Source organism: Orbicella franksi, chromosome 6 (assembly GCF_964199315.1).
Source record: "Orbicella franksi chromosome 6, jaOrbFran1.1, whole genome shotgun sequence".
Classification (NCBI taxonomy): Eukaryota; Metazoa; Cnidaria; class Anthozoa; order Scleractinia; family Merulinidae; genus Orbicella; species Orbicella franksi.
The window spans coordinates 31,100,341-31,128,340 of NC_138150.1; the positions used below are offsets into that span (position 1 = coordinate 31,100,341).

Genomic DNA, 28,000 nt, shown 5'->3' on the forward strand with positions numbered 1-28,000 from the left:
ACAGAAAAGAACTGTGCGAGTCACTAATACTGTGACATGAAATAGCCACAATAGCTGTCAGTCCTCCCAGCTGCAGTTTTGTATGTGTATCATGTGAGCTAAAATAGCATGTTCAGGTCTGATCTGACTCAGAAGATCGAGATTTCACGCAGTGAAGGTAGAGTGCGCGGGTTTGCATAAACTTTGGAATTGCAATAAAAATAAAAATAAATAACTTAATTTTAAGTGTCAAATATATTTAGCACTGTTGTGCTAATAGGGGACTGTAATTGAATAAACAAATATTGCAAATAGAACATAAACTATTAAGAATCCCAACTGGTGGGAGGCTGAGCAGTTGGCTATTTACACAGCGCGGTCGAGGATTTGAACTAGACACCTCCATATTTCAAATCCAGCGTCCTAGACTACTCGGCCAAGCCACCTCGTCCTTAGCTTTCCCTGATTTTCCCCCATGCTTGAATCAAACTACAAAAACACACGAATCATTTTCTACTTTTGTTAAATTAGTGACGCAACTCAACAATTACGTAAAAGTTGCTGCAAGTTGGAAAGACCTTCACAATCACAAGACCCTTGCAAAAACTACGCAAATAGGGACCCGCCTGTGCGAGAAACGCGCCACCTCCATATTTGGTAATGATCTCCAAATTTGGAATTTTTAAGGTTTGCGGAATGCCCGTATGTTTCTCCTCGTGTTGTTGTTTTGCTTTTGATCCTTCTTCTTGTGCAGCGCAAGGGAATTTGGAATCAGGCTGTCAGTGGAAGATGTCTTCGCCTAGCCAAGATCAGGAGAGCGATGCTTTGGCTCTGCTAGCTCTAAAATCAGGCGCAGTTAATCCTGCAAGACAACTGTGGTCTGGTGTCAACACTGTGACTCCCATTGCCAAACTTGAAGGTCGCGAGTTCGAATATTTGGTTCGGCAAAGCCGGATTATTATCGGAAGAAACAGCAGTCTAGGCAGCGTGGACGTCAACATGGGACATTCCAGTTTCGTCTCGAGGAAGCACCTGCAGCTAAAATTTGAAAATCAGGATTTCTATCTCAGTTGCAACGGGAAGAACGGGATATTTGTTGACGGTGTTTTCCATCGACGGGGGGCACCTCCATTGAAATTACCCTACATGTATGTATACAAACTTTACCGTTTGCCGTATAATGTTTCGTTAATTTTAATGGCATAATTTTACTTTGTGCTTAAGCGTAGCTCATTTAAGATGCTGTCCATTTTCTTTTAGCTGTGTGTTGCGATTTCCTTCGACAAATGTCAAGGTTCGTTTCACCTCCTTGGTTGGTGACAAGACTCCGAAACGTGTTCCTAGCCCACCGAGAACAAAGGTTCTTCCACCTCTACGAATAAACATCCCTCAATCAGACTCTAACTTCGCTTCTCCAGTTCCTTCTCCTACGGGAACGATAAGGTACGAGGCATTTCTGTTATTTGCCGTGGTTTCTCATTTTAAACTGCTTGTATATAACCGCACAGTAATGAGTATTTTGCCGAGGTCAACTGGAGTCGTACATTCTCTCACGATAACTTTGTTGTTAGCTGTGTGCGTTTACTGTTGTGTTTTGTGTACGCACATCTTTACCCCGTTTGCTTTCCTGTTGATGTGTAGCCTCTCTAGTCAGAAAAGTTTTTCTTTCCCGAAACGATTAATATCAGAACTTATATCCCGTTCTTCAGATGAACGTCTTGTTTACTTTTATTGGATGCATGCGTGCAAGATTTTATAGGGTCAGTTAGTCGTTGCTCAACCATGAGGACAAATTTTAGTGACTAGGTTAATTAAAAGGCACGATCTTAGATCGTGAAAATGGTGGAAACATATACGAAAGGTAAATTCAATTTGTTGTTACAAGCACGTGTTGTGGTCGATTTGGCGTTTAGGTCACGGTATTTTTCACGAAGCGAGAGTTAAGACCAAAAATCCCTTCGCTACAGCTTTCACTCTGTGCGGGCTTGAGCATTGCTTCAGTCAGTTTTAAAATTTAAATGTGGTTCTTTTACATGATTTTCTCATTGTGTCCATAGTCGGCAAAGTGGAATACAAAGCGTTTTCTTTTGAACTATTGATTCCGTGTTTCGCAATCGCACCTACTATGGAAATGTATTTCCGTTGGTCTGTAGAGGTTACACACGTTGTCTGTGCGTTGTTTGGTCTGCGCATGCCAGTGTTTATTTAATTTTTTCTAATAATCCCAAGCTCTCATTTGAAAGAAAATTAAAGAAAAAGACTGTAAGATTATGATAGAAACTAGAAGTGCTGTTATACACATATAACTGGGGTCAGCGCGGGTTTCTAACGTATATTTTCTTGCTGGTGTCGTAACTGGTTTTTGCTTTGTATTTACCAAAACAAAATATACGTAGTCAATGTTTGGCCCGAGTTTAAAATTTATACAGATGTTTTAAAGTAAAAGAGTTCGTACATTAATTCTTATTATGACACGCGTGTGAAGACAACAATCGAAGAGCTTTTACTAAGAGTATATTTGAAATCGTTTTGCATTAGTTCCTCTTGGTTGAATTTGAAAACAAAACATTGAACGTGTCCAAGGAGTTAAAATTCTATGAATAGATAAGCGTGTTTATGAGGATTTGAGCTTGAATGTAGTTTAGCATCAAACATGCGTAAATCGATTGATATGAACGGTCTTGAACAATCTCTATATTTGTTTTGTAACCGTATCAAACTCCTTCCAAAATAAAATAATTTCGACAGTGGAATTTATTGCACAATACTGAATATTTTAGCAGCTGCTTAGAAGAAAATATTTGTGTTATTTTTGGCAGGCTTGTATACAAAATAAGTGACAAACATTTCAGTGCTGGAAAAATGTGTAAACACCAGCCTAGAAGTCTTATTTTTTACTTTGTTATGTGGAAGATTACAATATTAGATTGTTACCCTTTGCCTGTGGTTAGAACTTTGAGTATTTATTAGATGTTATTAGGTTGTTGTTGCTTTGGAATTCCAGAACTTCTTGTAAAGTGAAGAACAGTGCTTGTGTGTGTATAAGTGGTCATCATAACTCGTAGCACTGAAATTATAAAGCAGAACTCAAAATGTTGAACATAAGTTGGGATACATGTCATTTCTTTTAGAAAGTTGCATAAATTGTGTCTGCAATTTTCACTTTTGGAATGGCAAAGATTCTGTCTCCAAAAAGTAAGCCATGTAAGAACAAATATGTGGTTATAATAGAGTATTATTGTTATTAATAAGCAACTAAGTGAAGAAACATGGCATACATGCAATAGGCAAAGTGAAATAAATTCGTTAAACATCAGCTGCCAATTTTTTTTTTAATAGCAGCTGTAGCGTTGTCATTGCCTGAATAGCTCATTAGGAGGCAAATTATGCAGCAGTCAGACTGTCTGTTGTGTAGTGACTTCCTTCTATAGTTTAAAAAAAGCTTGTAGATAGCACTAAAATAAATTAAATTTACATTTACTGAAATGAACCTGTTATTTATTGAGAGTAGTCAAGTTAGATGTACTTTTTGTTAAAAAAGTAAGTGAAATCAATTATTGTAACTTCAACCTTTTCTCCAAGTCCAGTAAGTTTGTTATTATTGCAGGTTTTCCTTCAAATGAAGAGCTCAAATTAATGCATAATTTGTGATGTGTTTTATTCAGAACTGGGTTCAAGTAAAGTTGTTTTGTAGCTTCCATTCAATCTCTGGTGATGCCACCCGAGCAACACAACCTTTTACCCATTTTAAGTTTTGTTTTAGATGAGGAATGCTTTTTTTCCACGTTGTCTGCAATACACACTTTATTTATTTACTTGATTGTAAGTTAGCTAATGCATGTACTGTAATGCACGTACAATTTCTAATATTTTAATAAGTTTAAGTGTTGTTATTGTGATTGAAAACTTATTTTATGAGCTAGGGTTGTTTTGTAACAAAAGCCTGATTATTCTGGAATTTTTCCTGCAGTGTTCCTAACTCCTGTCCTGCCAGTCCTCGTGGAGACGCTAATCATGTCTATGCCCCAAACTTACAAGCTGTAGCAGAGTTAGCTGCTCAAGATGCCGCCCAGGCTACTGTGGAGGAGGAGAAGCCAAACACGTCAGGGGGAGAGGGAGGAGGCAAAGATGACGGAAAGCCTCCATTTTCTTATGCACAGTTGATAGTTCAAGCAATCTTGTCTGCACATGACAAGCAGTTGACGCTGAGTGGTATTTACACACATATTACCAAGAACTATCCATATTATCGCAGTGCTGATAAAGGCTGGCAAGTAAGGATGCCTGGATTTGTTCTTAAAAATAAGACTTACTACTGGCAGCCACTAAGTTTGGTTGCTAGTTATGAAAATATGTTCTTTGGCTTTTGACTTTTTGAAGTCGGTCTCATGTTTAAGTGTCTCTGTGGGTTTTGTTTTTTTTTTCCTTCATACCAAGGCTGTTGCCTAAGGAAATTTTTAAGGAGCCCAAGCCACTTTTTTAGGAGCCCAGAATAAATTTGCCGTGGTAAATCCGGGGGGTTGGCGAGACTGGGGAAGATGGGAGGGGGGAGGGGGGTGGAGTGAATTTGGAAATTTAGGGGAGGGGTCTGGAGGCAGAGATTTTCCATGAGACACTAATATGGTCTGTTTTATCAATCAAATTTTTGAAATAAAGTGTTCAGCAAAATGATCAGGTCATCACTGAGAGAGAATACTATTTGTGGTCAAGCAAATTCAATAATTGGTGTATCCATGCAAATGCTGCAGCTTTTTTTACAAAAATTTATATTGCCTCTTTCGTTTTTGAGTTTAGCAATTCTAAACAAATCATGAAATGCAAGCTGTAAGTGAAAACAAATAAAAATGAAATATGCATTTGGGGCGTTTGAATTTGGCCTCACTGAAATGTGCTTTCCTTCCCCGGGCTTCAGGGACATAAGTATAAACAAAAGGTGCATTTTTTAGGCAGCATTACTGCATTATATTGGCTGCTTCTTTGGAGAAAATATATTCTCGTATATTGGGCGGAGCCATGACAATTGGTTTGATAATTTAAAATATAAACCCCTGGTATGCAAAAAGAATTGCAATGCTGTTTTCTTTTTGCTGGCTTGTAGCTACTTGAATATTTCGACTTTTAAGTCATAAATATCCTTTCAGAAACTACAGAAATTCATTCAGTACAGCGAAGTGAAGTTTTCCAAAGTATTGGACAAAAAAAAAGCCCAAGAATTTATCCTTATTCAAATCTAAATATAATGTCAGCAGCAGTATCACTCCAATTCCAAAAATATTTGTTAATCAAAGTAGTTACTTTGCAACTGGAATCAGCAGGGCATCAACAGAGACACAATCCATTGGCATACATGACGTGCATTTATTCAATACTGAGCTTGCAATGCATTGTAGGGTGATTTTCAACTGTGGCTGTTTTCGGTTGTTTTGTGAGTGGAGAGAGACTTTGTTGCCATGTTTTGGCCCATATTTCTCGTGTTAAAAGCAAAACAGGACCAGAGTAGCTGTTGTTTTCAGTTTAATTTATTGTGTGAATGATCTTTTGGCCGATTTCATGAGAAGATTGAAGTCATCGGACAGATTAGATGGGAATGAAAACTCCATGTTTACGCGCCCACTCGGGCTCCTTCAACGAAACTTTAGTCGCCCACACTCGTAACTTAGGCGCCTCAGGCGCCCGGGCGCCCTTTAGGCAGCAGCCTTGTATACTCTTCTCTGTTTTGCCATTTTTGATGCTATTACATGTGTACCTTTTACTTTCCTGATCATTTAGCAATGGATGCCATGAATATGTCTTGGGTAGCCCTTTGCTGTTCAAATGAAAGATTTATATTCTTTGACTTGTACAGCAAAAGGACTATACAAAACATCAGGAACTGAAATTAAAATGCCTGCTCTTCGTGGATTTTGTAACTTAAGTTGGTTTAATCAGTCAACCTAAGAAAGTTTAACTTTGACAGAGGTCTAAACTATTAAAAAAATGCCAAGTTGCATGTTGACCTAGCCTTCAATTTGATTTGAAGCAAAATTTGTATTATAATTAAAAGCTCTGTATGTTCTATCAACTGAACAACGTTGCATTCCAACACAGGAGGTAACCTCTTAAGAAATTAGAGATAAGTTAAGGTACCCTAAGTATTGATGAGGTATTTGTCTTTGTATTGAAATGGAAGTATTTGTCTTTACAAGTTGACATCTCTTCAACAGAATTCTATTCGTCATAACTTATCCCTAAACCGTTACTTTGTGAAAGTACCACGTGCCCAAGATGAACCAGGAAAAGGCTCATTCTGGAGGATTGATCCATCGTGTGAGCAAAAGCTGGCTGAACAAGCATTCCGCAAGAGGCGTCAGAGAGGTGTGCCGTGTTTTAGACCACCTTTCTCTCAACTGTCTTGCAGGTGTGAAACTTTTACATTGTATAATATTGTAAGGGAGCTGAGACAAAATATGCTTTAAGTCATGTTTCTTATAGTGATATGAGATTACCTTCAAAGTGAACAAAACGTCAAAATGTGTAGTTTCCTAAGGTAGAAAAACAGCAGAGGTAATAATAAAACAGAAATAGGCAAGAATATCAAGATTAATTAATGTATTACAAATGACAAATTTGAAAAAGTTAGGCCAATTTTCAGCATAGTGTGCTACTCAGTTTTCATGCATTTGACAGATATTTTTTATTTGCTTCATGGAATCTATGTGAGATTGTGATATGGAAATTTAAAAAATGGATGTCTTTTTTACACCACGGTTTAGCTATCTTAAAACATGACATTTCACTTCTGGTTGGGTCAGAAACCACAATGGGTTAGGACCTGGGACTAGACTAGTCATGTTTGTATACTCAACATGTAAGTTTCCAATTTTCAATGTGAGAAATGGTTTTAGCAAAGTTGGACTATCAATTCAAAAATAAATAAGTAAATGTGATTTGCATGTATTTTAAATTTTGTTTTTTTGTTGTTTGTTGTTTCAGATCAGCTCCAGCTTCTCCCACGCATGGCCTTCAGTTCCATGCGCCATCTGCTCCAGTAACTCATATGTCACGTGAAAACTCACCTACTAAGACAACAGCCCAACCAGCTGATGCTACAGTATCTCAAGCCAAGCCTACCCCCACCTCACCCCCCGTCATTCCACCAACTGGTTTACCACCCCCGGTACCAAGTCTAGCACAAGGGGTTGTCAAATCAACGGTCACATTCCAGCCAATTGCAACGCAAATGGCAGGAGCAGCTCTGCCTGTCAGTGTGATCAAGTCTTCTCTAGAGGCTGTAAAGGAAAGCGATGGAGCTGATACGGAGAAGAATGGATTTTCTCAGTCGTCAGGAGATGAGTCGCCTGTGGAGAACGCACTGCAACCAGAGGCAAAAAGCAAGCCTTTGGTTGCCACATTAGTGAAGCAGCCACATCAACAACAACAACCACAACAACCACAGCAGCTGACGCAGCTTCCACCACAGTTTTTGTCAGGAGCTGCAGCCCCTAGCTCAGGTAAATGTGCCAATACTTAGTGGTTGTATAGTACTAACTTAATGGCTCATGTACAAGGATTGTCTCTAGTTGAACCCAGGTATTTTTTTTACTGGAGGTTGGCAAATTGTTGGGGACTAGTGATTAACATACAAAAGAATATCATCACCCTCAGGGACGGTTAACAGTACTCCAACTTACTTCAGGATACAGAATCACAATGACTGATAAATCTTTTGGAACAGAAAGCCATGCTTGGCCTAATCGGTAATGTGACTATATTTTCAGTGGTCAAAGTTAATTGGGCTCCGGCACGGGTCGTTTTTTTTATTATTATTATTATTTATATATTTTATGTGGCAAGATGCTTAAATCTCTAGGTGTATAATTAAAAACCAGCAAAACACTCCGTAATTAATGCTGGATGCTGGTGGGGGGACCCCGTGATAGACTACCATCCCATTATTAGAAAAAAAAAAATTTAGTCACTTTTTCCTGCTGAAATTGGGATGAGCTCCAGCCGTTCTGGGGCACTTGGCCTTGGCCTGTTCACATAAGTAGTTTAAGCTAGATGTACAATAATTTGTGCTATTCTTAATTCCTTTGTTTATATTTCAGGTGGCTTGCTAACGCCCATTCCCACCCCCACAAATGTCTCACCAACTGCTACCCAGGATTCCTCTGCCAAACCACCAGTTGCAAAAATACCTACCCCTTTACCACTCCCCTTAGTAACCACTGGAACAATCACTCCTGACTCCTCACCCCTTGGGGTGTTGTCACCAGCTGCCACTACAGCTGCTGTTTCTATGGCAATGAATGGTGCCAAGCGAGCCTTGAGTGCTAGTCAAGCGCCAACTGACAGCAATGAGGAACCAGATATAAAACGTCAAAAATTAGTACGGCAAGGTGCTACGTGGCATGGCACTCAACAGGACACTGCTGAACAAGAGAAACTCTAACCTTCAAAGATTTTCCTTCTACTGAAGTTGACTGTTTTCTTGTGGCAATAATATTGTAGTACACAGTTTGTAGTTGTAACAGCACTGAGTGTGGTTGACACTGGCATACCGGTAGTGGCAGGCTGATCAAGGTGAGGTGTTTGAAACATCAACATAGGTTTGACTGGAATCAGTGGATCACTTATTCACCAGAATACTTTGAACTGATTGTTATCAATAAGTCACACTTGGGCTATGGACGCGAAGAGAAAAATACACCAACAGCTAAGACACAGGATAGATTTGCCAGATATGTGGCCCATTTAATAATCAAGTTGGTTGTCAAATCTGATGAACAGTGCACATCGCATGGAGAACTAACTGTTTAGAGGGAAAAAAAAGAGAAAAGAGAAACGTACATTTTGACTGGCAAATTGGCTTATCAATTCAGTGCTGCTCAAAGAAGAGGCTGTCAGTTAACAGAACAGAATGAAACATTTCCACACAAATTCAAAGACTCAAGGATTGGACAATTTGGTACATGTTGCTCATGCATTCAATGGTACCGATGAAACTATGTGATGGTGCAGGTGATGTTTGTTGCTAAGTAGGCTGGAACTACACTACATGGAAAATCTGACATTGTTACTATTAATAGCTATACAAGTATATTAGATGAGACACGGATGATAATGCATTTAGCTGCCGTAATGTGTTGTGGACAGTGTATTAATATTGTGGTTTTAGTGTGCATTATTTTTGGGGGTGCAAATGGTCAGTATAACGTACATTATCCCTTGAAATTATAAGGGACAATGCAAAGTGGTTGAACATGATCATTTCAAATAGAAATGAATCAATATTTTAATTGTCACAAACTGGGATTTGTTATTAACCAGATAGCAAACCAATTAAAAGGCCTTTGCAGGAGCTTGCTGTCTGTTTAAAACTGATGATACCATTTTAGGGAAAATATGTGTTAGTGTTGTACTAGGTTTCACTGACATTCCTACATGGTTGGTGAGTTGAGGAGTGAAGTGGTCACCTTTTCACCAGAGTGCTTCTAAAATGCTAAGCGCTAAGTGACAGTAGCTGAACCTGGACTTACTTGTGATTTCTGATGTGGGATGTATTCTTTTTGTGAAATGAAAATTGTATGGAAGAAAAGAAACTCGGACATCAGACCAAGATAGAATTATACAAGAAAACAAAAATAATGTTTAATTTATGACTTACAGCAATTATGTAGATGTTCAGAACACTTGCTCGATTCACTTTTTCTTTAAAAAGTAGGTAATTATGGTTAAAGTGACACAAGAAGTACTTGTTTCCCATGGAAAAAATTCTGAGCAGGTAGTTGTTGTCATAATTTATCTGCCCTTAGTACAATCCATTGAAATTATGTGATGTTAGCACAATGTTTTTTGTGCAGATTTAAAAGTGTTAATGCTTTGATTTGATTTGACTTTGATGCATTGAGTGTGCAAAGGCCAACTAGTTGATAGGGCAAACCACAGGAAAATTAACAGTACAGTTTGTATTTCATTCATCTCACATGATTGATTTCCCTCACAAAACAGCATTTTGTCCTTCCAGGAAATATCCACACCTAGTTAGAAGGTCTGAAAAGTCACAATTAATTAGAGAAAGTATGAAGCTGAACTGGAAATTCCAGATGGGTGGGGTTGGGGGTTCAAACCAGTAACCTTCTGTGCCATAACTGAAGTTACCCCAGAACAGTTTTGTGTAGGGGTGTGGATATTTCTGGAAGGTGCATTCCACAAGTAATGCTAGTGTTCACGCTTACTGATCCACACTGCAACCTTGTCATAAAAATACAATAATTTTGACGTTTTAGGGGGTCATTTTGACTCGTCCATGAAACTTAAAAATACCACAGGTGCAATCATTAGACCAGCTACATATCTAACTGTGAAATTGTAGATTTGTTGTAGTAATTATCTTGTCTCCAATAATTTGTATTTTCTGTTCTCCGGGAAGGGGGCAGGGTGAAATAATCTCTGAAAAGTGATGGGGGTGCTCATCAGATTAAAAAGAATATAAGATATTAGAGTACATTTCTGTGGCATGGTTGAAGCTACCTCAGAGCGATTATTTCAAGATCTATTACTAATTAATGAAAATCATCTACAGTACCACAGTATATAGGAAAAACACAACAATTTTTAACTTCTATAAGTATGACTAGCACCCCCATCATTGCAATACCCCCCACCCCCCACCCCCACAATTCCCTCCCAAGACTTGTTTCTTTGTCAGAAACATTCAATTCAATCTTATTTTCCTAAAATCTTAGTAACTTATTGGCAAAGCTGTTGACCAAAGTTGTTTTCTTTTGTGGGATGCAAAAGAGATTATCCTTCATGGCTTACTAGGCCTTAAATGGTTGAGTAATAAATTATTAAGCTTGGTCTGTCTGGAAGAGTTATTTGTGGAGTATGACCATATTGAACATTAAAATGAACCTTTTGAAGGTTAAAATTACCTGCAGAAAATAATTGTTTTAACTTTTTAATTAATGTGAACACTTAACGCTTCATTGGGTGCTTCTTAACCTGAAACATAAGTCACCTCCCGCCCTCCAAGCTAGGTGCCTCAAATTGAATACTCGAATGTGTTTCACTTGAGATCCTTACACTTCATAGTTGCCTGGAAACAAGTACCATGAGGCAACTTCTCGAGCCCTAGGCCTCCTCAACACGCCCCCGACGTCGTATTTAAACATTGCTGGATTTTCTTTACGGTTTGATTCAAATCCAACTATTGTCCAGAATGTGAAAAACCATAACAAAATGTCCAAAAAGTCAATTTCAACACTATTTTTGGTTTGACCCTTGATTATTATGATCAGCTGTGAAGTTGCTAGGCACATTTCCGTCTCGTGGTAGAAATTCTGAGGAAAACGAAGTTTAAAACGACGCACTCGAGCACTGTTCGTCCGTTCAAATGTGCTAGGCTTGGTAAGGAGGTTTTTGAGGGTTGCAGCATGTCATTGCTGATGAAGCAGTTATACCTCCTTTGTCTCTGTATCGTGCATTTGTGGTGAATTGTGTTGCGTTTCTGTAAAAGTTGTGCAGTTATTTGTCCTGAAATAGAAAACGAACCGTAATGTTAGCCTCTTCCAAAAAGGAATAGGACCAAGTTCGTAAATGTTGTTGAAATATTCAAGGAAGTCTTTTTACACATGCACCCTTGTAGACAGGGCTCGGCGCTTTAAATTGTGCTATATTTCTGATGTTTGTGTTCAAATTGCGGAGGTTTCGCAACCAGTTTGCACCATTCAAGTTCGTTCCGAGATCTCGACCGAGTCATCTGGGACCTCGGGCTAGAAATTGTTATCACTCTCAAGGTAACTCACTGAGAACTGGTAGTTAAGTTGGAGTCTGGTAGACTTTGTTACTAACTATCGCAGTTTATTTTTTAAAAAACTTACGGTTTACATCAAGATACATTAAGATGAAGTAGACAGCGAACTCGGTCGACCTCAAAATAGTGTGATGCGAACTCCGTCCGCGCAAACTTCATTGTTCTTCATTGGGTGCACCTGAAGACCTTTCAGCAAGACCTCTAGCTACCTTGTGTTCATAACATAATGCAGCTAAATGAAGACACTTCCTGCACAGGAGGCAATCCAGTGCAGTGAGAAACTGTAAGGTAGCAAACAATATATAGACTTACTTTTTATGAGTTGTTATAAGATTTGTTGGGTTGCTGTTTCCATCGAGGGAAGTTGAGTCCGGGGTCGAAGTTGAGGGAAGTTGACTCGCCTGTGTATCGGGGCCAGCGATTGCTGGTTCATCGACAGCTGACTGATCCGAAGACTTCTCCGACATTGAGGTCTGTGTCCCTTTACAATAAGAATTTTTTTTACCTATTTAATGATTTAGAGTTCGAAATACATGAGAAAAATAACAACGCCGCCTCAACTCGCACCTTCACCTTCCGCACTTTGCTTGATCACATGTTTTCGCGGGTTGGAGGCTTTTCGCCTCCTGTGAAAATTCGAACTTGGAAGAGCACTTGAAACCTCTATAGGTGATCTACAAACAAACGACAGAACAATTTGATAAACAGTATTTAGCACCCTTAAAGTAAACAAGTCAGCAAGGGCACATACACATAACTTACGTTCTACGAACTTCCTGTGACAACAAATACTCCGCGAACGCACTGTCACTACGCGCTTCAAACCCTGCGATGAATTTCACCTGAAGCCACGATTGAAATATATTCTTTTCTAGGTAGATGCGTTTGTGGCATCTATGCCACTCCTTCCTAGCCTCTTTTCCATCGACAAACTTTCGCTTTCTACCTGAGTTTTGCCTTCTCCCTCCATGGCCGCTTCCAGTGGTCGACGCCATGTTGAATTTGGCGAGCCAAACTTGAAATCTTTTGCCCGAACATTTCAAGTGTACGCATGCGTATACAATGATGTTAGTCAATTTCGTTCCCAGAGCCTGTTGGACGCGTTGTAAAGTGCACAACACGACGAATTCATTTGTGTAGATCTAACCTACAAAATATGAAAAATTGGAAACAACTCTTGAAACTATACGAATCGTCGTCTGTTTCATCCAGTTGAAAGCTATATAGACTTTTTGCTTACTAACTGAGCAGCTTATGCTAAGTGTCCCATGCCACTAAGCTGTGCTCGGTGATGTGGGGTGGGGGGGGGGGGGTACTCTGTAAATCTTTGGGTTGGGGAAAGTCGCTGGGACACCGAAACCCTTACCCTATACTAGACCATGAATAGCTTGATTCTTCAACCCTATTCTATGCTAAGCACCAAAAACCCTACTCTATCTCAGAGTAGCTATTTTAAACTTCATCACTATTGTAGTATAACATACACCAAATAAACTCCTATCATACAAATTGAAAGTCACTCTGAGTTTTGATTGCTAATATAGAACCCCCAGTGAAGAACCTGTTTTAGACTAAATTATTTATTCACTGGCCACTTTCTTGATAAATAAATTATATACCCTATTCTAGACCAGAACTCTCTGAATTCTATACCCTCTCCCAGACTAAACCGGCTGAAAACTATACCCTTCACAGTGGCACATACGTTTAGCTATATCAGGAGCCCATGGGCTCCCGGCTATATATCTTATATATGGGAGTACTCCCCTTAACGGAGGGGGAGGGGGTGGTTAGGGCTGCACCATCTGTGAAATCACTGTTCAGAAAAACTAGTTGGTGATGGTGAATTTCCCCGAGACTGCTTTCCTTTTGATTAGCACCTGACCAATATTAGTATCACAGCCTATGAAGATAATGCTTTCTGTTGTTGATTGTCAGCCATTTTGTCAGTACTCCCATGTGAAAGGATATGCATGGAGAAGGGCATGCTCCTCGCTTTTGGGGGTATAAATTGCAAATTACACTTGGTCATTCAGGTAGCAGTTACGGATGTATGCAGGGACATGAAAAAAAACTCTAAACAAAGCAAACAAACAAGCTTAAGAAATCCGCTCTGCCAAAAATACTTTTCCCACCTCAAGTTTACAGCATGTCTACATCAAATCACAATGCGACAAGCACTTTAAAATGGAAAACACGTTATTACAGAGTTTTGGGAATTAAAGGTGTTTGTGCAAAATTACCCTGTCCTCAGTCCATGGGGATGATCAAAAAAGTGGGCAGGCAAGGATCTGGGAGAGAAAAGGAAAAGGCACTGAAAACCTGCCTGATTTTCAATCTTTCACACTGATGGGGAGCCTGGAAGTTAAAGCTTATTCAGTTAAGCATAACACCCACTACAGGGTTCTGGGGAAGCTGCACAAACTTTCCAGGGTTGAGAGCGGACTGGGCTGATCAAAACAGTTTATTTATCAGGCAGGTTTTTTCAACTTTGTTAATACAATTTAATTTCACTCCTATAAAATCATTATTTGTAATGTTATAATGCAACGGCTACGGTCAAATCTGCTGTAAACTTAGCTCTACCCAATATAAAAATATCAAAGCAAAACTTAAGGTTAAAATAAACTTCACAGGCCTCAGAGGAGACAAACGGGCTCTGTTTGTAACTAATGTAAACTACGTTTTAGTGAGAATTAAATCATATTATATCATATATCATTGACGAGTGCAATTTTGAGTGAATTTGAATATTTGAGCAATGCAGAGGATTTGTATAGAAAATGTCACAAGAGTGTCTTGGTCTTTGGTAACTTTTTCCATACAAATCTGTAGTAAGAATTCAATAGTAGATCACATGACCCACAGGGCCTGCTGTACAATGTAATTACTTGAATAAGTGCTGCTCTTGAGTAACATCCACTCAAGACAGTAAAAATATGTTAAGTTTATAAGGAAACAAAGGTAGTTCTTATTCCAAGAAGCTGATGCCATATTGCAGATGGAAAATGTAATAGCAACATTTTAAGCTGAGCTTTTATCAGTGTTGCCAACAAAATATGAATTTTGTTTGATTGAATAGTGTTTCTTAAATTAGGTCACTCCAAAAAGCTTACTTTTTTGTCTTCACCTATTGCAAGTTAAAACATTGGGTTTTTCGAGTCACCAAAGTTTCAGCCTCTAAAGTGCCTGCTATTTTGAAGAAACTCATCACAGCAGAAGCCCAAAATTTGACTTTGGAGGCCAGGCCGTGTTTATGTGGTGTCATTCCGTCTGACTCAAAATTGGCGGGAAGGAGAAAAACCTGTAACTGATTTTGCATCCTTCACAAGGTCAATAAAATGTATTTTTTTCCAAGTGATTATCTACTTCACTATCTTCATTGCTGTCATTTTCGCAGTTTGGAGCATGTTTGGCTCAAAATAATACAACTCAAGAGTAACCATAACCAAGAATGGTAGTTAAAAGACTTGTCGGAAGACATTTGGACAAAATCTCTTGGACTGAATGCATCACAAAAACACAGCATGGCTGCTGAGTACGGTTCAAAATGGTGGCAATGATGTTGAATTTTGGGCTTCTTTGGAGATGAATTTCATAAGGAAAACCTGCACTTCAGAGGCTGAAATTTCAGTGAGTGGCTAAACTTAGTGTGAGGTTTTTATTAGCGTTAACAAAAAATATGTTTTTTGGAGTGACCTTCTCCTTTAATAAGTTCTTGTTAAGTGCCACCTTCAAATAAGGGTCACGTCAAAATGTTGCGGTGCTCTTTCAGGTCCGATGTAAGGTATTTGATGGCACAAGGATTGGTAAATTCATTTTGTCGATTTCAATTGCCTCCAGTGAGTCCTATGATGCTTCCACTGAATTTTATTAACGCGTATGTATGATTTCCCTTAAAGCCTTCCCAGGAATAACAGTTCAATTAAGTACAAGAATAGTCCAATCTAAGCTAACACAATCAGAACATTATTTAAAAAAGCCCAGCAGTAAATCTCTGTAACAATATGAAGAAATCAACAGTAAAACTATAAATGTCCTGGAATGTATATGTGTGGTTAAAAACCACCATGTAACTCTGTTTGCCTTGACTGTGTAGTGCTATAAAACTGCAATAATATTTAAACTTCTACTGCTTAGCAGTAATGCAAGATTTTCAAGTTAACTTTGCAGAAATCTCTAAAAATTATAATTTTTTTTTCTTGCATTCATGTATGAAAAAAGTAAGTGTATAACTTTGAGAGTTTTAATAGAAAATGACCGTAAAAGATTTCAATGTTAAGATTAAAATGTCTCATTAAATGCTTCCTGAGAGACTTGCCACATTAATAATTATAAGATCTAATGAAAGCTGTTTTTGATTGGAGCACCAGCTAGTACGCTATGAACAGATGAGAAATTATAACAGTCTCGGCAGACAGCCATGTATTTATCAGCTCCGCCTATGACCTCAACCTGAAAACAGAATCATCAAAATTAGTCACAGACAGCAATAATTGAGTAGACTGGCCATTTACCAAAAAAATCCTGCACAAAAAGAGAGAAAAAGAAAGAAAAAAAAGTGAGTGCAAACAATGGGCACCAAAAATATGTTTAAGAGATGCAACAAAATTGTTTATACCATGCCATAAAAATACAGCCAATTAGTGTTTCTTGTCCTACCTTTTTCTCCTCACCCAATCTTTTTGTAAATGCAGCATCTTTAAAGCAATGCATGCAAACTGCATTAAGTTTGACAACACTTTCTGCTAGGGGAACAAGATCCAGTACCCTGCCAAAGGCCTGTGAAAGTGAGAAAAATACCTTAGTGAAGAGTTTATAAATGGATATTTTTATTAAAATATAATAAAAGATCTGACAAGGTTAGAAACATCAACTGGCAGGAGGCAAACCTGTTGGCTTTTTACAAATGTGACTGAGGAGTTGAACTTGGGTATCACGTGATACAACTCCAGCTAGTGGCTGGTGTAAGACTTAAACCTGTGAGCTCCAGATATCAAGTCCGACACCCTAACCACTTGGCAATGCAGCCCCCTCTACATCGACAACTCATTGAGCTTGTTCTTCCTCTTTTAGCATACAATATTACTCCGCTATCAATTTGAAAACAATACACTGAGTCAAACCTCCACTAAGGACCACCTCTCCACAACAGCCACCTGTCTACAACAGTCACTGTTTTTGTTCTGGTGAACAGTCCATACATTCACTCTTGTTTCAACCTCTTTACAACAGCAACCTTTCCACAATGGTAACAGCCACTAAAGCATATCCCAACTGCCAAAATAACCTCTAAACAATGGCCAGTTAATCAGCAACTGAATTACAAAACCCCTTTGTTAAGTGTGAAAGGTCACAAACTTTGATTTGGATTGTGCAACACTGGTCTCTGTTTTTGTTTGGTTTCTGTTCTAATGATATATTTTGATGCTACAGTAGGCATTTTTAAACAGTACTACAAATGTTAAACCTGCTGAAAAACACAAGTGTCACATTACACCCCTATCTCTCGACAACGGCCACTTTCCTCTGTCCCCATGGTGGCCGTTTTGGAGAGGTTCTATTGTATATTAATCCTCAAGTCATTTACAGAACTTCCAGCCATATACTCACTCTTCTTTGAAATGTTCCATCTAACGCAGCAATTATTACAGTTTTCCCAAGACCAGCCATTTCTTCTGAAAACTCCACAACATCTGGAAACTAAGACAGAAATGTGATTGGTAATCAATCCTTGTCTTTTAGTTAACCTTCAAAAATGTATACTTGTATCCACAGTGACATTTTCATCAAAAATTATAAAACTTCAGAAAAACTTACAAACTGGCCTTCATCAATTCCTAAAACAGAATAATCCATAGCTTTACTCTTAATGTGATCTAACACTGAGCAAGCAGAGGCTCTAAGCGTTTGTCTGTGAGTAACAACAAAATAAAATCAATTATTACAACTCATTACGATCAGTTATACAATTGTATTATTATCAGGTAAGTTCAGTTGAATGAGTTCACATGAAAAAATAAAAATCACAAAAATGAGAGAAGAGGACAAGGGAAGAGTAGGAGAGAGGGTGGGGGTGGGAAGGTAATTTTACTAGGAATCTCTCAGCTGGAAAATTACTCAGTTCAAATATTTACCCAGTGAAGAAATCATTATTTTCCCTGGGGAACTCTGGGATTAGATTTTCTTTACAAATTCCTTTTCACAAGTCTAAATTTATTTGTCATAAACTCATAAACTTGCCATATGAAAATACTGAAATACATTGTTGTTGTTGTTATATAAAAGTTAAGCTGAGCTCTTAGCTCTGAGTATGGGGACCTTTTGCTGAATTTCAAATGAAATTTGACGCTTCTTTTCCTATTTTCTCTTAAAAATTCAATTTATCCCGATCGATTGAGCACCTTTGCGAAGCTTACAACAATACTGATTTCCAGATAGAAAGGCACGAACTTTACGTGAGCTTATATCATTTTTTTTTTCTTTACACAACCCCAAAAGCTTATTAGTTTAAATTTAAGTAAAGGTCCATTCATTCATTTATTCATTGATTCTCATTTTGCAAGTATAGATCTTCTCACCGAATGACGGTCATTTCGCTCCATGATTAGGTCGCTCCAATAAGTCAGTTCGCTCCAACCAGAAGTTAGATAGCTCCACACAGGCCGAGTTCGTTACCTCAGCTAACCAAGTTCGGCTTGGCAGTGGATGAAAGAACGAGAAATAATCTGTATGCCCGTTTGAGCGAACTGACTTGGAGCGTTCTAACCATGGAGCGAAGTGACCGGATACCTTCTCACCTATCGTGTGTTGCTACACCGTCCATGTCGTAGCGGTTATCTTTCTCGTATTTAATCACCATACAGGAATGGTTGGCTACTTGGTACCGCTTGATTCTTCTGAGCAGCTCAGTTCTGAAACACAATCGATTTCGAACAAAACACGTGTGAATATCGCCAATAAAACGGCATCCAAACATACTCTTTGTAAAGGCACTGCACATCTATCAATAATATAATGCATTTGCTGGTAAAAGGTAATAGCTATTTACGTACGTTTTTCCCGAAAACATTGGTCCGAAGATGACCTACAAGATAAGTCAAGGATACAAAGGGTTAGCTTGTAAATTAACATGAAACACAGCAAAATTTGCCATCTTGGGCATCACATCACCTGAATTTGACCTCTTAAATTCATAACACTGTGGACGTCCATCCCTGGGATTGTTACCAAAGACATTTTACAAGTTTTTGTAGCTTGTGGTTTGCAAATCGTCGTTGATGAGGCTTTCGTTAGTGAGGACAGCGCGCCAAAAGATTTACAAAATTCGCGCCTAAACATCATGATCAACCAACCGCTGCCAAACTGTTTGCCCAGTCCTCCTGGATGTACTCGAACGAAAGAAACTGGTAAAGAGTTTATGTGGTTGCCAAGCAGTAACAAAGAAGAAAAGAGATCCAGTGTAGAGACCAAAATATGGCGGATTCAAATCAAGAGAATTCTGTGAGTATTTCTGTCGCGATTTTTTAGCATTTGATGGAAATATTAGCGAACGTTGTTGGGTATAACTTGGTAGTGTTTTCTGTTTTCTTAGAAATTAGGTTCAAACGTTCACAGTACTCTTTTACATCAAGTACAACTTTTCTTTTCAAGGCCGCGATTGGCCGGTCTCCTTTAAAAGTTCCATGTCCTAATAAAGTACATGGATTTTTTTTTATGCTTCTACAAGCAAACGATTGAGAGAGAATTGCTTAAAGAGTGCAGTTTTAATAAGGCACCGCTACATGCTAACAGATGCACCTCAGATCAAACAATTCATTCAATATTCTACCTCTATTTGGACGGAATTTTGCCCCAGAAAGCCTTCGGGTTAACATATATTTTCAGGAGGTCTTATTGATCAGAAATACGAGGTACAGCTTATCTTCAGAAGTCTTCGGCTATACATTGATTTAAAAATGGAAAATGATATTACAGATAGTTTTGCAAAGGGGCCTCTTCTCGTCAGTTCTTAATTTTACTGTATCTGTCTTCTGCACTCTACTCAATCGACAATTTTACAATAACTGTCTAATTTCTCGTACGCTGATTGGCTCATTTTTATCATCAATAAAAATTTTAATTTATGCAGCTTTCAAGTTTAACTTTCAGCTGTCAAACTGTCAAATTTTTAACCAATGAGATTTTATGGACTTTTTTAAGTAGCCAATCAAAAAGCGAGAAAAGCTATTGACAATGTTCGCGTCATTTTGAAGAAAATTCACTTATCTTTGTTTACGGCAGGTTTACGGCATCTTTTCCCCTCATTTATTCCTGGCATTTGACCATTTTGGGGTCTTACTATTGTAAAAAACAAATTGATGTCAGTTTTTTATGAGTCTGTCCTCTTAATGATGATAAATTTTGTCATAACATTGTCAAAGTTTACTGCGGAACCACTCGCCTGCTCCTTGTGGTTCCACAGCCACTTTGACAATGTTATGATGCAATTTATCATCAATAAGAGGACAGACGCATAAAAAACTGACGTCAATTCGTTAATTTGTTCAAACTGAATTTCACATTACCAAGTTAATCAGATGGTAGTAATTTTATATGAGTGCAAATGTGACAATTTAATATGCAATGCAGGGCTGTCAATATTAAAGGGCTGTAACCCAGCTGTCAATAAAGACTGAGCATGCTTGATGGGCCCTTGATGTTATCAGTGAACTTGCCTGTAGCTGAAACAATTCACGCACAAAGTAACAAGTTAGTTATGGGTGTGAAGATCAAGGCTACAGAGGAGTCAAAAATTAATGAGAGCCCTGCAAGTATGTTTGGTAACCATTTATGTCTCACAAAATTGAATTAGCAGGAAAATGTCACAGAAACAGCTGATGCCACCCCCACTCCTCAGGTTAAAGTAGCAGAAACCCAAGAAGCGAATGATGACTCACAGGGTCCTCCCTCAGCAGATGCTGTAGCTGAAGAGGCCCCTTCTCAACCAGCGGATGAGCCATCACAAGAGGGAGAGGGTGGGGAGGTACCAACTGGTGATGTTGAAGGGGACAAGGCAAATCAGTTACAAGTGGGAGGTGATGGTGGGGAGAATGTGGATTCAGTAGATGATGTTGACCAACCTCAAGAAGGACAAGAGCAGGTGGAACTTGAGGTAAGTCAAGACACACATTGCGTAGCTGTTGTCCTTGTTAGAACTGAAGGGATGCTAAATAAAGTATCAACTGGTACAAGTCCTGGAGTCCTGACAAAATTTCCTCAAGTATAGGAGGTTTGGAATATGAAGGGCAGAGAAGTCTCTCAATCTTAATTGCCTCAAATCAGATGATCTGGGCCTTTTGAATATCATTCAAGATTTGGTTCCATAATTTGGGTATCAGGACCCTGAATGTTTTCATTCTTACATAATTTTTACATGACTTGTATGTCTGATCTCTAATTTATTGTGTTATAATAATTTAGAAAGAGGTGTCTCAACTGACTGTTTCCTTTTAATCTGTATTAATTTTTAGAAGGTCGATGAGGAACAGGATGAAAATGCGCCTATACCAGAGGCAAGTCAACTACATCCTTATTTTGTATAATCATGTATCAGACTATTTTGGTATGTTTCATACTTTTTCACAGATTTATCAGTGTCAGTTAAATTGCTGTTTTCCTTCCTGTACTGGCTGTTGTCGTGGTTTCACAAATGTTGTGTTGTGATTTTCAGAATGAGGGAATCCCAGAGTCTGACGAAGGTCCCACGGTAGAGGTAGCTCAGCCACTGTCCAGGGAGGGGACACCCACTGGAGAACAGACACTGATAGACAGTGAGGGTAAGGAGGAGCCTGATGCCTCAGCCACACCACCACCCCCTGAATCACAGTCTCCAGAACCAGTAATCGACCTGGAACAAATGGATACTTACATTGAATCAGGTACTATCAATGATACAAAAAAAGAAAAGATTCATTAGTTTGTGATGTCTTGCCAAATGGGATGAGGGGGAGATTTTGGACCATTTTGTATCGTTTGCCTAGCTGCCTAGATTGGTTTAATAGAATTTTTATAGTCAGCTGAGGTTTTTGGCTATAAACATAAATTTATTTCCATGGGAGTTGATGTTGACTGTACTGCAGTATCCAGATTTGTTCTCCTTTTGGATGAGATATGTAAATTTATGACAATATGTTTCTTGGTATCTTTCCAGGGGGGGTCAAGCTCCTTCTAAGAGATAATTATTATTTTGTACATTTTAAATGAGGTTTAACATTAATTTAACCTAGTTAACAACCAGGATTTAGGCTGATTTGGCTAGTGGCCGGGCTGTGGGCAGGGCAGGTTTTGGGGTGTTCTACTTACCTGTGCGAGGGGTTGGTGGCTCCAGCCCCCAGATCTCTGGACACCCAAACTCCATGTGTGACATAGGTGTTAATATGTTTTCCTTCTTTATTGATAATTCATGTACATGTACTGTGTTCATCAGATGTTATGAGATATGATGAGATGGAGTTTGATGAAGAATCTGAGCCAGAGATTCCCCTCTACAATAGAGCAGAACTTATTGAGCGCTATCAGGTATTGATCAGCTGACTTTCTTCTGAGGTGCTACATAAACAAAAAAAAAAATTTTTTACCAGTTTATCAACTTTATCATATGATTGATTACTGTTTCTAAATTTAACAATTAAAAAAACTTGACTGTACTTTGACAACTTTTAAAAGACATTTTCCTCATAACTTATACCATCTTCTGACAATCTATATAATTTTTTTTTAATTACAAGTAATTGAAAAAGGATGGCTGTCAAGATCATAATAGAACACATTTTAAAGATGGGGAATAACAATAAGTTCAGTGACAAAAATATAAAAAACTGTATTCACTTTGAGACCAAAGGGATGATATACTTACTCTCTCAAGGCTGGTCTCATTCAGTCCTGAGAAATGCCCCTGGGGGAGCAGGGCAGCCTTCTTTCCAGAACAGTAGCTGGTGATTGAACCCAAATGGGCAAATGATCTATCTTTTGTACTTGTCCATCAGGATTCATAATAAGCTTTGGCAATATTATTTAATTTGTGTTATATTGTGTTAAATTATGTTTTTCTTGTTGCTTAATTTTTTGCAGCAAGCTTTAGAGGAGAGATCAAGTTTACAGTCATTAAATGCCCAGCTTCAACACAAACTGGCTGAGTATTTCAAGAAGAAAAAGGTATAATATTTTTTTGAAGATACGTACATCATCAGGAAAAGAGTTTTGAGAAAGTTCCAAGCAAAATTTGAATCCTAAACCAAAATTGCTTATTATAGGTTCTATTTGCTTTCAGAGTGATGAGCGTCAGCAAGAGATAGAAAAGAATGTAACTGACCAAGAACAAAGATATCTCAAATATATGTGTAAGTGTTAAAAGCAGAATTTAAAGTTTGATGAGTATGTGGGGCTCCATTAGGGGGATGTCTGATTATCCCACATCCTATTAATCTTTGGTCTAAATTCCTACATCCTGTTACTTCCAGTATGGCAAACCTTTATAACTATATCCCATTTTATCTGATCTGAATATCTCCATTTATTTGCCCCCAAATTTCCTGTAATCTGCATTTTTTTTTTTACCTTAATATATCCCATATCCTGAAACCCCAAAGAAGACCTTATAATTTGTTCAAACTGCTCAAGTCATTTAGTTATTCTTATTCTGAGTAGTATTTTTACCTATTTAAGTAATATTGTTTTATGCTGAACGGTAATATTTATCTTTGGCAAAATAAAATGGTTGTGGCTGTTGCTAATATTTGCCTGTGTAATTGGTGGTTTAGTTTTTTGTGTAATGGGGCTTAATGAAGTTTAGGCAAAGTTAAAAGTACATCCTCGTGCAGTACTATCCAACACATGAAAAGCATGTAAAAGATGTACATGATGTGTGAATTTATGGCAAAAACCAGGATTGTATTTGTTAAATGTAGCTTAAAGTATCTGTGCTTAAAAAGGGATTGCAACCCTTCTCCCCCTTGCTACCCTCTCCTTCCATTCAGTCTATTAGGCCATTGTGCTGTTTATGTACAGCATAGCTAATGAATGTCTGTTTGTTGTGTTAGCAAATCTTGAAGAACTTCAGAATGAAGAAAGACGCGAAAAGGAAAATTACAAGGACCAGATTGAGGATTTGAAAGCAAAATGTCAAGAAAAACAAGAAATTGTCAACAGATCCAGGTTTGTTTAATGTACTCTTGCATTGCAGAAATATAACTGAACAGCTACAAAACCGGCTGCTGTTTGGGAAAGGAGTCTGCACTCCCCACCCCACCCCCGAAGGCAAGAACGTAAACTGTACTTGAGAGAGCAGCGGAAATCGAGTCTACAAAAGATGAGGACTACTTGTTATAAATGTTTGCTTCATGCAGCGTGTGATTGTTTTTCAGTGACGACTTTATGATGTTCAAGAATGATGTTGCAAAACAGGCAATCAACAGCCGATCTGGAAAACCCATTTCACCGAAGGTTCGTTGCTAAATCAATAAGTTTTTATCTTTAATATTGTTGGTGACAAATTACTCCTTAATTTTGGATCAAAATTTCAGCATTAATATCTATACCATGGCAACATTTGGCGCCAAATTTCTCGATACAATAAACAAGTGAAAAACCCACAATTGTAAGCATAATTTGTTGCCCATGACATTGAAAGGTATTTAGGCTCAGGAAATTATTGTAATTTTTCAAATAATTTTGAAATTATTTTTTAATGTCACTCATCACTATTTGATTACAAATACTAATTTCCTTGACAATAATAATCCAAGGACAATAAAAATGGAGAATTTAGAACCTTCTCTCTCTGGAAATCAAACTGTGAATCATGTTGAACTTAACTCATTCATTACATGTGCAGACTATGTCACTAAAAGCTGTTTTGCAGTGAGCGTTTCCACATAATATCTGCTATCATTCTTACTGTAATATATTTCTGTAACTCTTTGATCTCTTTAATAGGATCTTGAACAATACCAGATGTTAGAGCTAAAGAAAGAACAAGAAGTCATGCAGGTAATAACACATTCTTTAAATTGTAAAAAAAACTATGCTCAGTTTTCGTCTTCATACTAATAATTAACTTACATGAACTTGCAACGCAGTCGTAGAATGGTTGTCTTTCCTTGACTACACTTCGTTCAAGCGTTCCCGATAAAAACTCTTTTGCTTATCGTGATGGCAAAAAGGTCTGGTTTGTTCATGTCAACTTTTAAGATATGTTAATGGTTGTGATGGTTAATTTGTGTTGCAATGTTATCTTTTAAGGTTCGGCTGGAGAATATTAAACTGAAAAACCGACTGAAAAAGAGAGAGATGCAGTTGAAAGCTAAGGTGATTGTTTATTTCAATTTTTAGGTGTGTAACTAATAATGTCCCGTAAGTTTCCTTCTCACCCGAACAAATACTGTTATCTGTTTTCACTTTTACATGCTACCTGGTTTTGTAAATCAAAACCAAATCACGGCTGAAGCATGAAGCATGAAGCATGAAGCAAAAATGGCCCGTTAAACCAAGGAAAAATATGTAAAAATACAACAAACTATAACGAAACATTAATAAGAACTAACTGGAAAGTGTTTCATGACTAAAACGTTTCATTGAAAAAACATAAGCATGCTTATTGAGCACAATTGACCGTAACTTTCACGCTAGTCAACTTCACGTAGTTTTAACCGACAAACAATGTTGCTGAAAAATTGCCTGGCGTAACACACCCTGACACGAACGCTTCCGCAAGCATTACACGAAGCAGAATTAATTTCTACTTTTCGCAACGTTTGTAACCAGCGCAGCGAGCGTTCCCTCGCGAACGAAAGAGCTTTGGTGCTTTCGTCCCAACTCCGGACTTCGCTCGAACATGAACGCTTGCTACTGAGGCTACATGTACAAAGATCATGGCAATACTGCAATACTTTTGTGCACTTTTTGTGGCTTTTATAAACCTTCAGAACAGTAACTGATTTGAAATAAAAATCTTTTGGTTATAGTTTGTGGTAGCAATTGTTTACATTCATTTTATTGTGTTTCCAGGAGGAGCTAGCTGAGGGACTTCACCTAATAGACTTTGAACAGCTCAAGATTGAAAACCAGACTTACAACGAGAAGATTGAAGAGAGAAATGAGGTTAGTATGGCGCCTAAAAGTGCAGCCAGTCAAGCGCGTGAAAAGGAGTCGCTTGTTTTTGGGTTTACTCCTGATTGGTTGAGAAAACGGCATGTTCACGCTGATTGGTGAAAGTATGTTGCACAGTTTTTCTTACCATTCTTGCATTTCACTAACCTTTATGGCGACACTTTGTACCTAGGCGCCTTGGCCTTTTAGCAGACAGGTCTTTGCCCCTTTCAACCCTCTCCCCTCCCTCTAAAAAGACATTCCGCTTGAGAAAATTGAAAATCGGACAGTCCCACACGAAAGCACTACCCAATATCTTTTTTTGATAAGTCACACATTAGAGTTTCAACCATGCACAGACTAAAAATAAAACCTTGTACAGCATAGTGAACGGAAAAACATTAAAAGTTCTGCTCAGTAGTTTTCATTTGAATGGTCACACACAAGGGTTTCATCCACAGACTTTTAAGTTAGAACCCTGCAATTTGCACAGCGTAGGAAGCAATTCCACATGGAAGAGCTGCTCAATACCATTTATTCAAATACAGCCTCCTTCACACACGTTTTCCAGAAGAGAAAAGGTTCATTCAACCCTCCGGTTTTGTTGTGCTTTAGGAGCTGTTAAAACTTCGTAAGAAGATCACGACCACAGTACAAGTTCTAACTCATCTGAAAGAGAAGTTGCAATTTGTACAGGCTGAGAACAGTGAACAACGAAGCAACCTAAGAACAGTGGAGGCCCATGCTGCACAGGTGGGTCATTTGAGAGAAGAGTTTGTAAACGCTGGTCTTGCTGTTCAAGATGGGCTGTATTGTGTTGAGTTTTTGGTTAAACACTGTTTTGCTGCTCGGGGCTCAGTTATAAATTATTTGTGTAGTTATATCATCTGCGCCTTGAAATTAGTTGCTAGTGCAGCAAATAGGCTCCTATGCAGGTAGGCTTAGCAGCTAGTGGCATAACTTAATTTTTCTAATAAAATTCCAGTTAAAAACTGACAAAGAAAAAAAAATCAATGACATACATACACAAGTCATACGGGAAACGTTCTATCACAAATCAGTTAATCGGATTTTTTATTCTTATTTCTCTGTCCTTTCCCTTTATAGAAACGAGACATCTTAACAAGGACGAAGCAAGTTAGAGACGCGCTGAGAATAGAAAATGTCAAACTCAGGCAAAAGTGTGGCCTTCTTGGAAACGAGCCTTTACTAAGAGACTACGAACAACGAAAGGAGCAGGTAGTTATAAATAAAACGCGCTCAGTTCTTATGAGATTCTGTTGAAACACTCCAAACTGATGACGAAGCTGTTTCTGGTTGGCTGTTATTTGCGCGGGAAAATACAAAACCTAGCAACAACCAACCAGAGGAACTGTGCAGATCTACTTAGAGCTTCGTCATCAATATGGAATGTTTCGGGTCTATTCTCACACGATTCTCGAGCCGGGAAAGTTATGAATAGCGCTTCTCTCTTTATTTGAACATCTAATCTGTCGAAATCTTGGCCTAGTTTCTAATTTTTTTTTTTAATTACCTTACAATTTATACTAAGAAGGGAAGTCTCTGAATTTTTTTTGTTTGTTTGTAGAGCGACGAACTTCGAGCGAAGATAGAGCGGTTGAAGATGGATCACGCTGAACTCACAATGAACTGCAGTGGAGTACGAACAAAAATCGAAGGAGCAAGACAAGAAGAAAAACCGCTTTAGAGTTTAGTCTAGTTTATATGTTAAAAATCCTTTAGAATCTTATTGTATATACTGATACATTCTTATTTTATTGTAAATTCACCTTCGTTCAGGCTAGTGTCTAGAGCAACAGAAATCGTACATGTGTATAAAAAATTTGGTAATGTTTTCATCCGTTGTTTATTGTTGTAAATATTTCTTTTATAATTGTGATATCTTCTTTCACCGATGTAAATGTACAAGGAAATATAAAGTTTGTATCACAATAAAACTTGAACATTTATGTTCTTAAATAAGCAGTTATGGGCAAAATATTCTCAGGCGCCCTCCACGCTGCGCCGGAGGAATTTAAAAACGCAGCTTTCTTTCTCTGGTTAGGCCTTTCGTCCACACCAATCCGTCACGGAAAC

The 28,000-nt window shown here is 38.2% G+C and overlaps 4 protein-coding genes across 6 annotated transcripts; 2 read left to right on the forward strand and 2 right to left on the reverse strand.

Moving 5' to 3' along the window:
- Positions 1-160: 160 nt before the first annotated feature.
- On the forward strand, positions 161-10,913 carry LOC145489366 (forkhead box protein K2-like). The gene is made up of 6 exons (XM_081468330.1): positions 161-1,127; positions 1,240-1,422; positions 3,950-4,253; positions 6,183-6,376; positions 6,952-7,469; positions 8,067-10,913. The coding sequence occupies exons 1-6, from the start codon at positions 640-642 to the stop codon at positions 8,408-8,410; spliced, it is 2,031 nt and encodes a 676-aa protein (XP_081324456.1). The 5' UTR covers positions 161-639; the 3' UTR covers positions 8,411-10,913.
- A 139-nt stretch (positions 10,914-11,052) lies between these two features.
- Positions 11,053-12,858, reverse strand: LOC145489378 (uncharacterized). The gene is made up of 4 exons (XM_081468340.1): positions 12,539-12,858; positions 12,344-12,450; positions 12,089-12,257; positions 11,053-11,496 (listed from the first exon to the last, which is right to left on the reverse strand). The coding sequence occupies exons 1-4, from the start codon at positions 12,769-12,771 to the stop codon at positions 11,418-11,420; spliced, it is 588 nt and encodes a 195-aa protein (XP_081324466.1). The 5' UTR covers positions 12,772-12,858; the 3' UTR covers positions 11,053-11,417.
- A 1,398-nt stretch (positions 12,859-14,256) lies between these two features.
- LOC145488985 (thymidine kinase, cytosolic-like) lies at positions 14,257-19,129 on the reverse strand. Its single transcript, XM_081467864.1, has 7 exons — positions 18,950-19,129; positions 18,832-18,863; positions 18,577-18,690; positions 17,597-17,690; positions 17,390-17,479; positions 16,439-16,558; positions 14,257-16,231 (listed from the first exon to the last, which is right to left on the reverse strand). The coding sequence occupies exons 1-7, from the start codon at positions 19,118-19,120 to the stop codon at positions 16,118-16,120; spliced, it is 735 nt and encodes a 244-aa protein (XP_081323990.1). The 5' UTR covers positions 19,121-19,129; the 3' UTR covers positions 14,257-16,117.
- Positions 19,130-19,211: 82 nt separating this feature from the next.
- LOC145488982 (cilia- and flagella-associated protein 184-like) lies at positions 19,212-27,880 on the forward strand. Of its 3 annotated transcripts, none has more exons than XM_081467858.1 (15): positions 19,212-19,279; positions 20,631-20,930; positions 21,289-21,330; positions 21,489-21,696; positions 22,245-22,336; positions 22,889-22,972; positions 23,088-23,157; positions 23,857-23,971; positions 24,181-24,259; positions 24,752-24,805; positions 25,058-25,123; positions 25,823-25,915; positions 26,519-26,656; positions 27,011-27,142; positions 27,492-27,880. In XM_081467858.1, the coding sequence occupies exons 1-15, from the start codon at positions 19,253-19,255 to the stop codon at positions 27,609-27,611; spliced, it is 1,620 nt and encodes a 539-aa protein (XP_081323984.1). In that variant the 5' UTR covers positions 19,212-19,252; the 3' UTR covers positions 27,612-27,880. The 3 variants fall into 3 exon arrangements, with proteins under 3 accessions (XP_081323984.1, XP_081323985.1, XP_081323987.1); XM_081467859.1 differs by having other exon boundaries at positions 19,215-19,279; positions 20,634-20,930; XM_081467861.1 differs by having other exon boundaries at positions 19,235-19,279; positions 20,676-20,930.
- The last annotated feature ends 120 nt before the right edge of the window (positions 27,881-28,000 follow it).

Bases quoted from the DNA above. Each gene is read 5' to 3' on its own strand.
- LOC145489366 (XM_081468330.1), top strand. From the start codon at position 640: ATGATCTCCAAATTTGGAATTTTTAAGGTTTGCGGAATGCCCGTATGT. The intron at 1,128-1,239 runs GTATGTATACAA...ATTTTCTTTTAG, and splicing joins CCATTGAAATTACCCTACAT to CTGTGTGTTGCGATTTCCTT. The intron at 6,377-6,951 runs GTGTGAAACTTT...TTGTTGTTTCAG, and splicing joins TTCTCTCAACTGTCTTGCAG to ATCAGCTCCAGCTTCTCCCA.
- LOC145489378 (XM_081468340.1), bottom strand. From the start codon at position 12,771: ATGGCGTCGACCACTGGAAGCGGCCATGGAGGGAGAAGGCAAAACTCA. The intron at 12,258-12,343 runs GTGCGAGTTGAG...CTTATTGTAAAG, and splicing joins GCAAAGTGCGGAAGGTGAAG to GGACACAGACCTCAATGTCG. The intron at 11,497-12,088 runs GTAAGTCTATAT...TTTCTATTTCAG, and splicing joins CTTATAACAACTCATAAAAA to GACAAATAACTGCACAACTT.
- LOC145488985 (XM_081467864.1), bottom strand. From the start codon at position 19,120: ATGATGTTTAGGCGCGAATTTTGTAAATCTTTTGGCGCGCTGTCCTCA. The intron at 18,864-18,949 runs GTGATGTGATGC...CTTATCTTGTAG, and splicing joins ATTTAAGAGGTCAAATTCAG to GTCATCTTCGGACCAATGTT. The intron at 16,559-17,389 runs GTGAGTATATGG...TCACTTTCACAG, and splicing joins ATGGAACATTTCAAAGAAGA to GCCTTTGGCAGGGTACTGGA.
- LOC145488982 (XM_081467858.1), top strand. From the start codon at position 19,253: ATGGCGGATTCAAATCAAGAGAATTCT. The intron at 22,337-22,888 runs GTATTGATCAGC...AATTTTTTGCAG, and splicing joins AACTTATTGAGCGCTATCAG to CAAGCTTTAGAGGAGAGATC. The intron at 22,973-23,087 runs GTATAATATTTT...ATTTGCTTTCAG, and splicing joins AGTATTTCAAGAAGAAAAAG to AGTGATGAGCGTCAGCAAGA.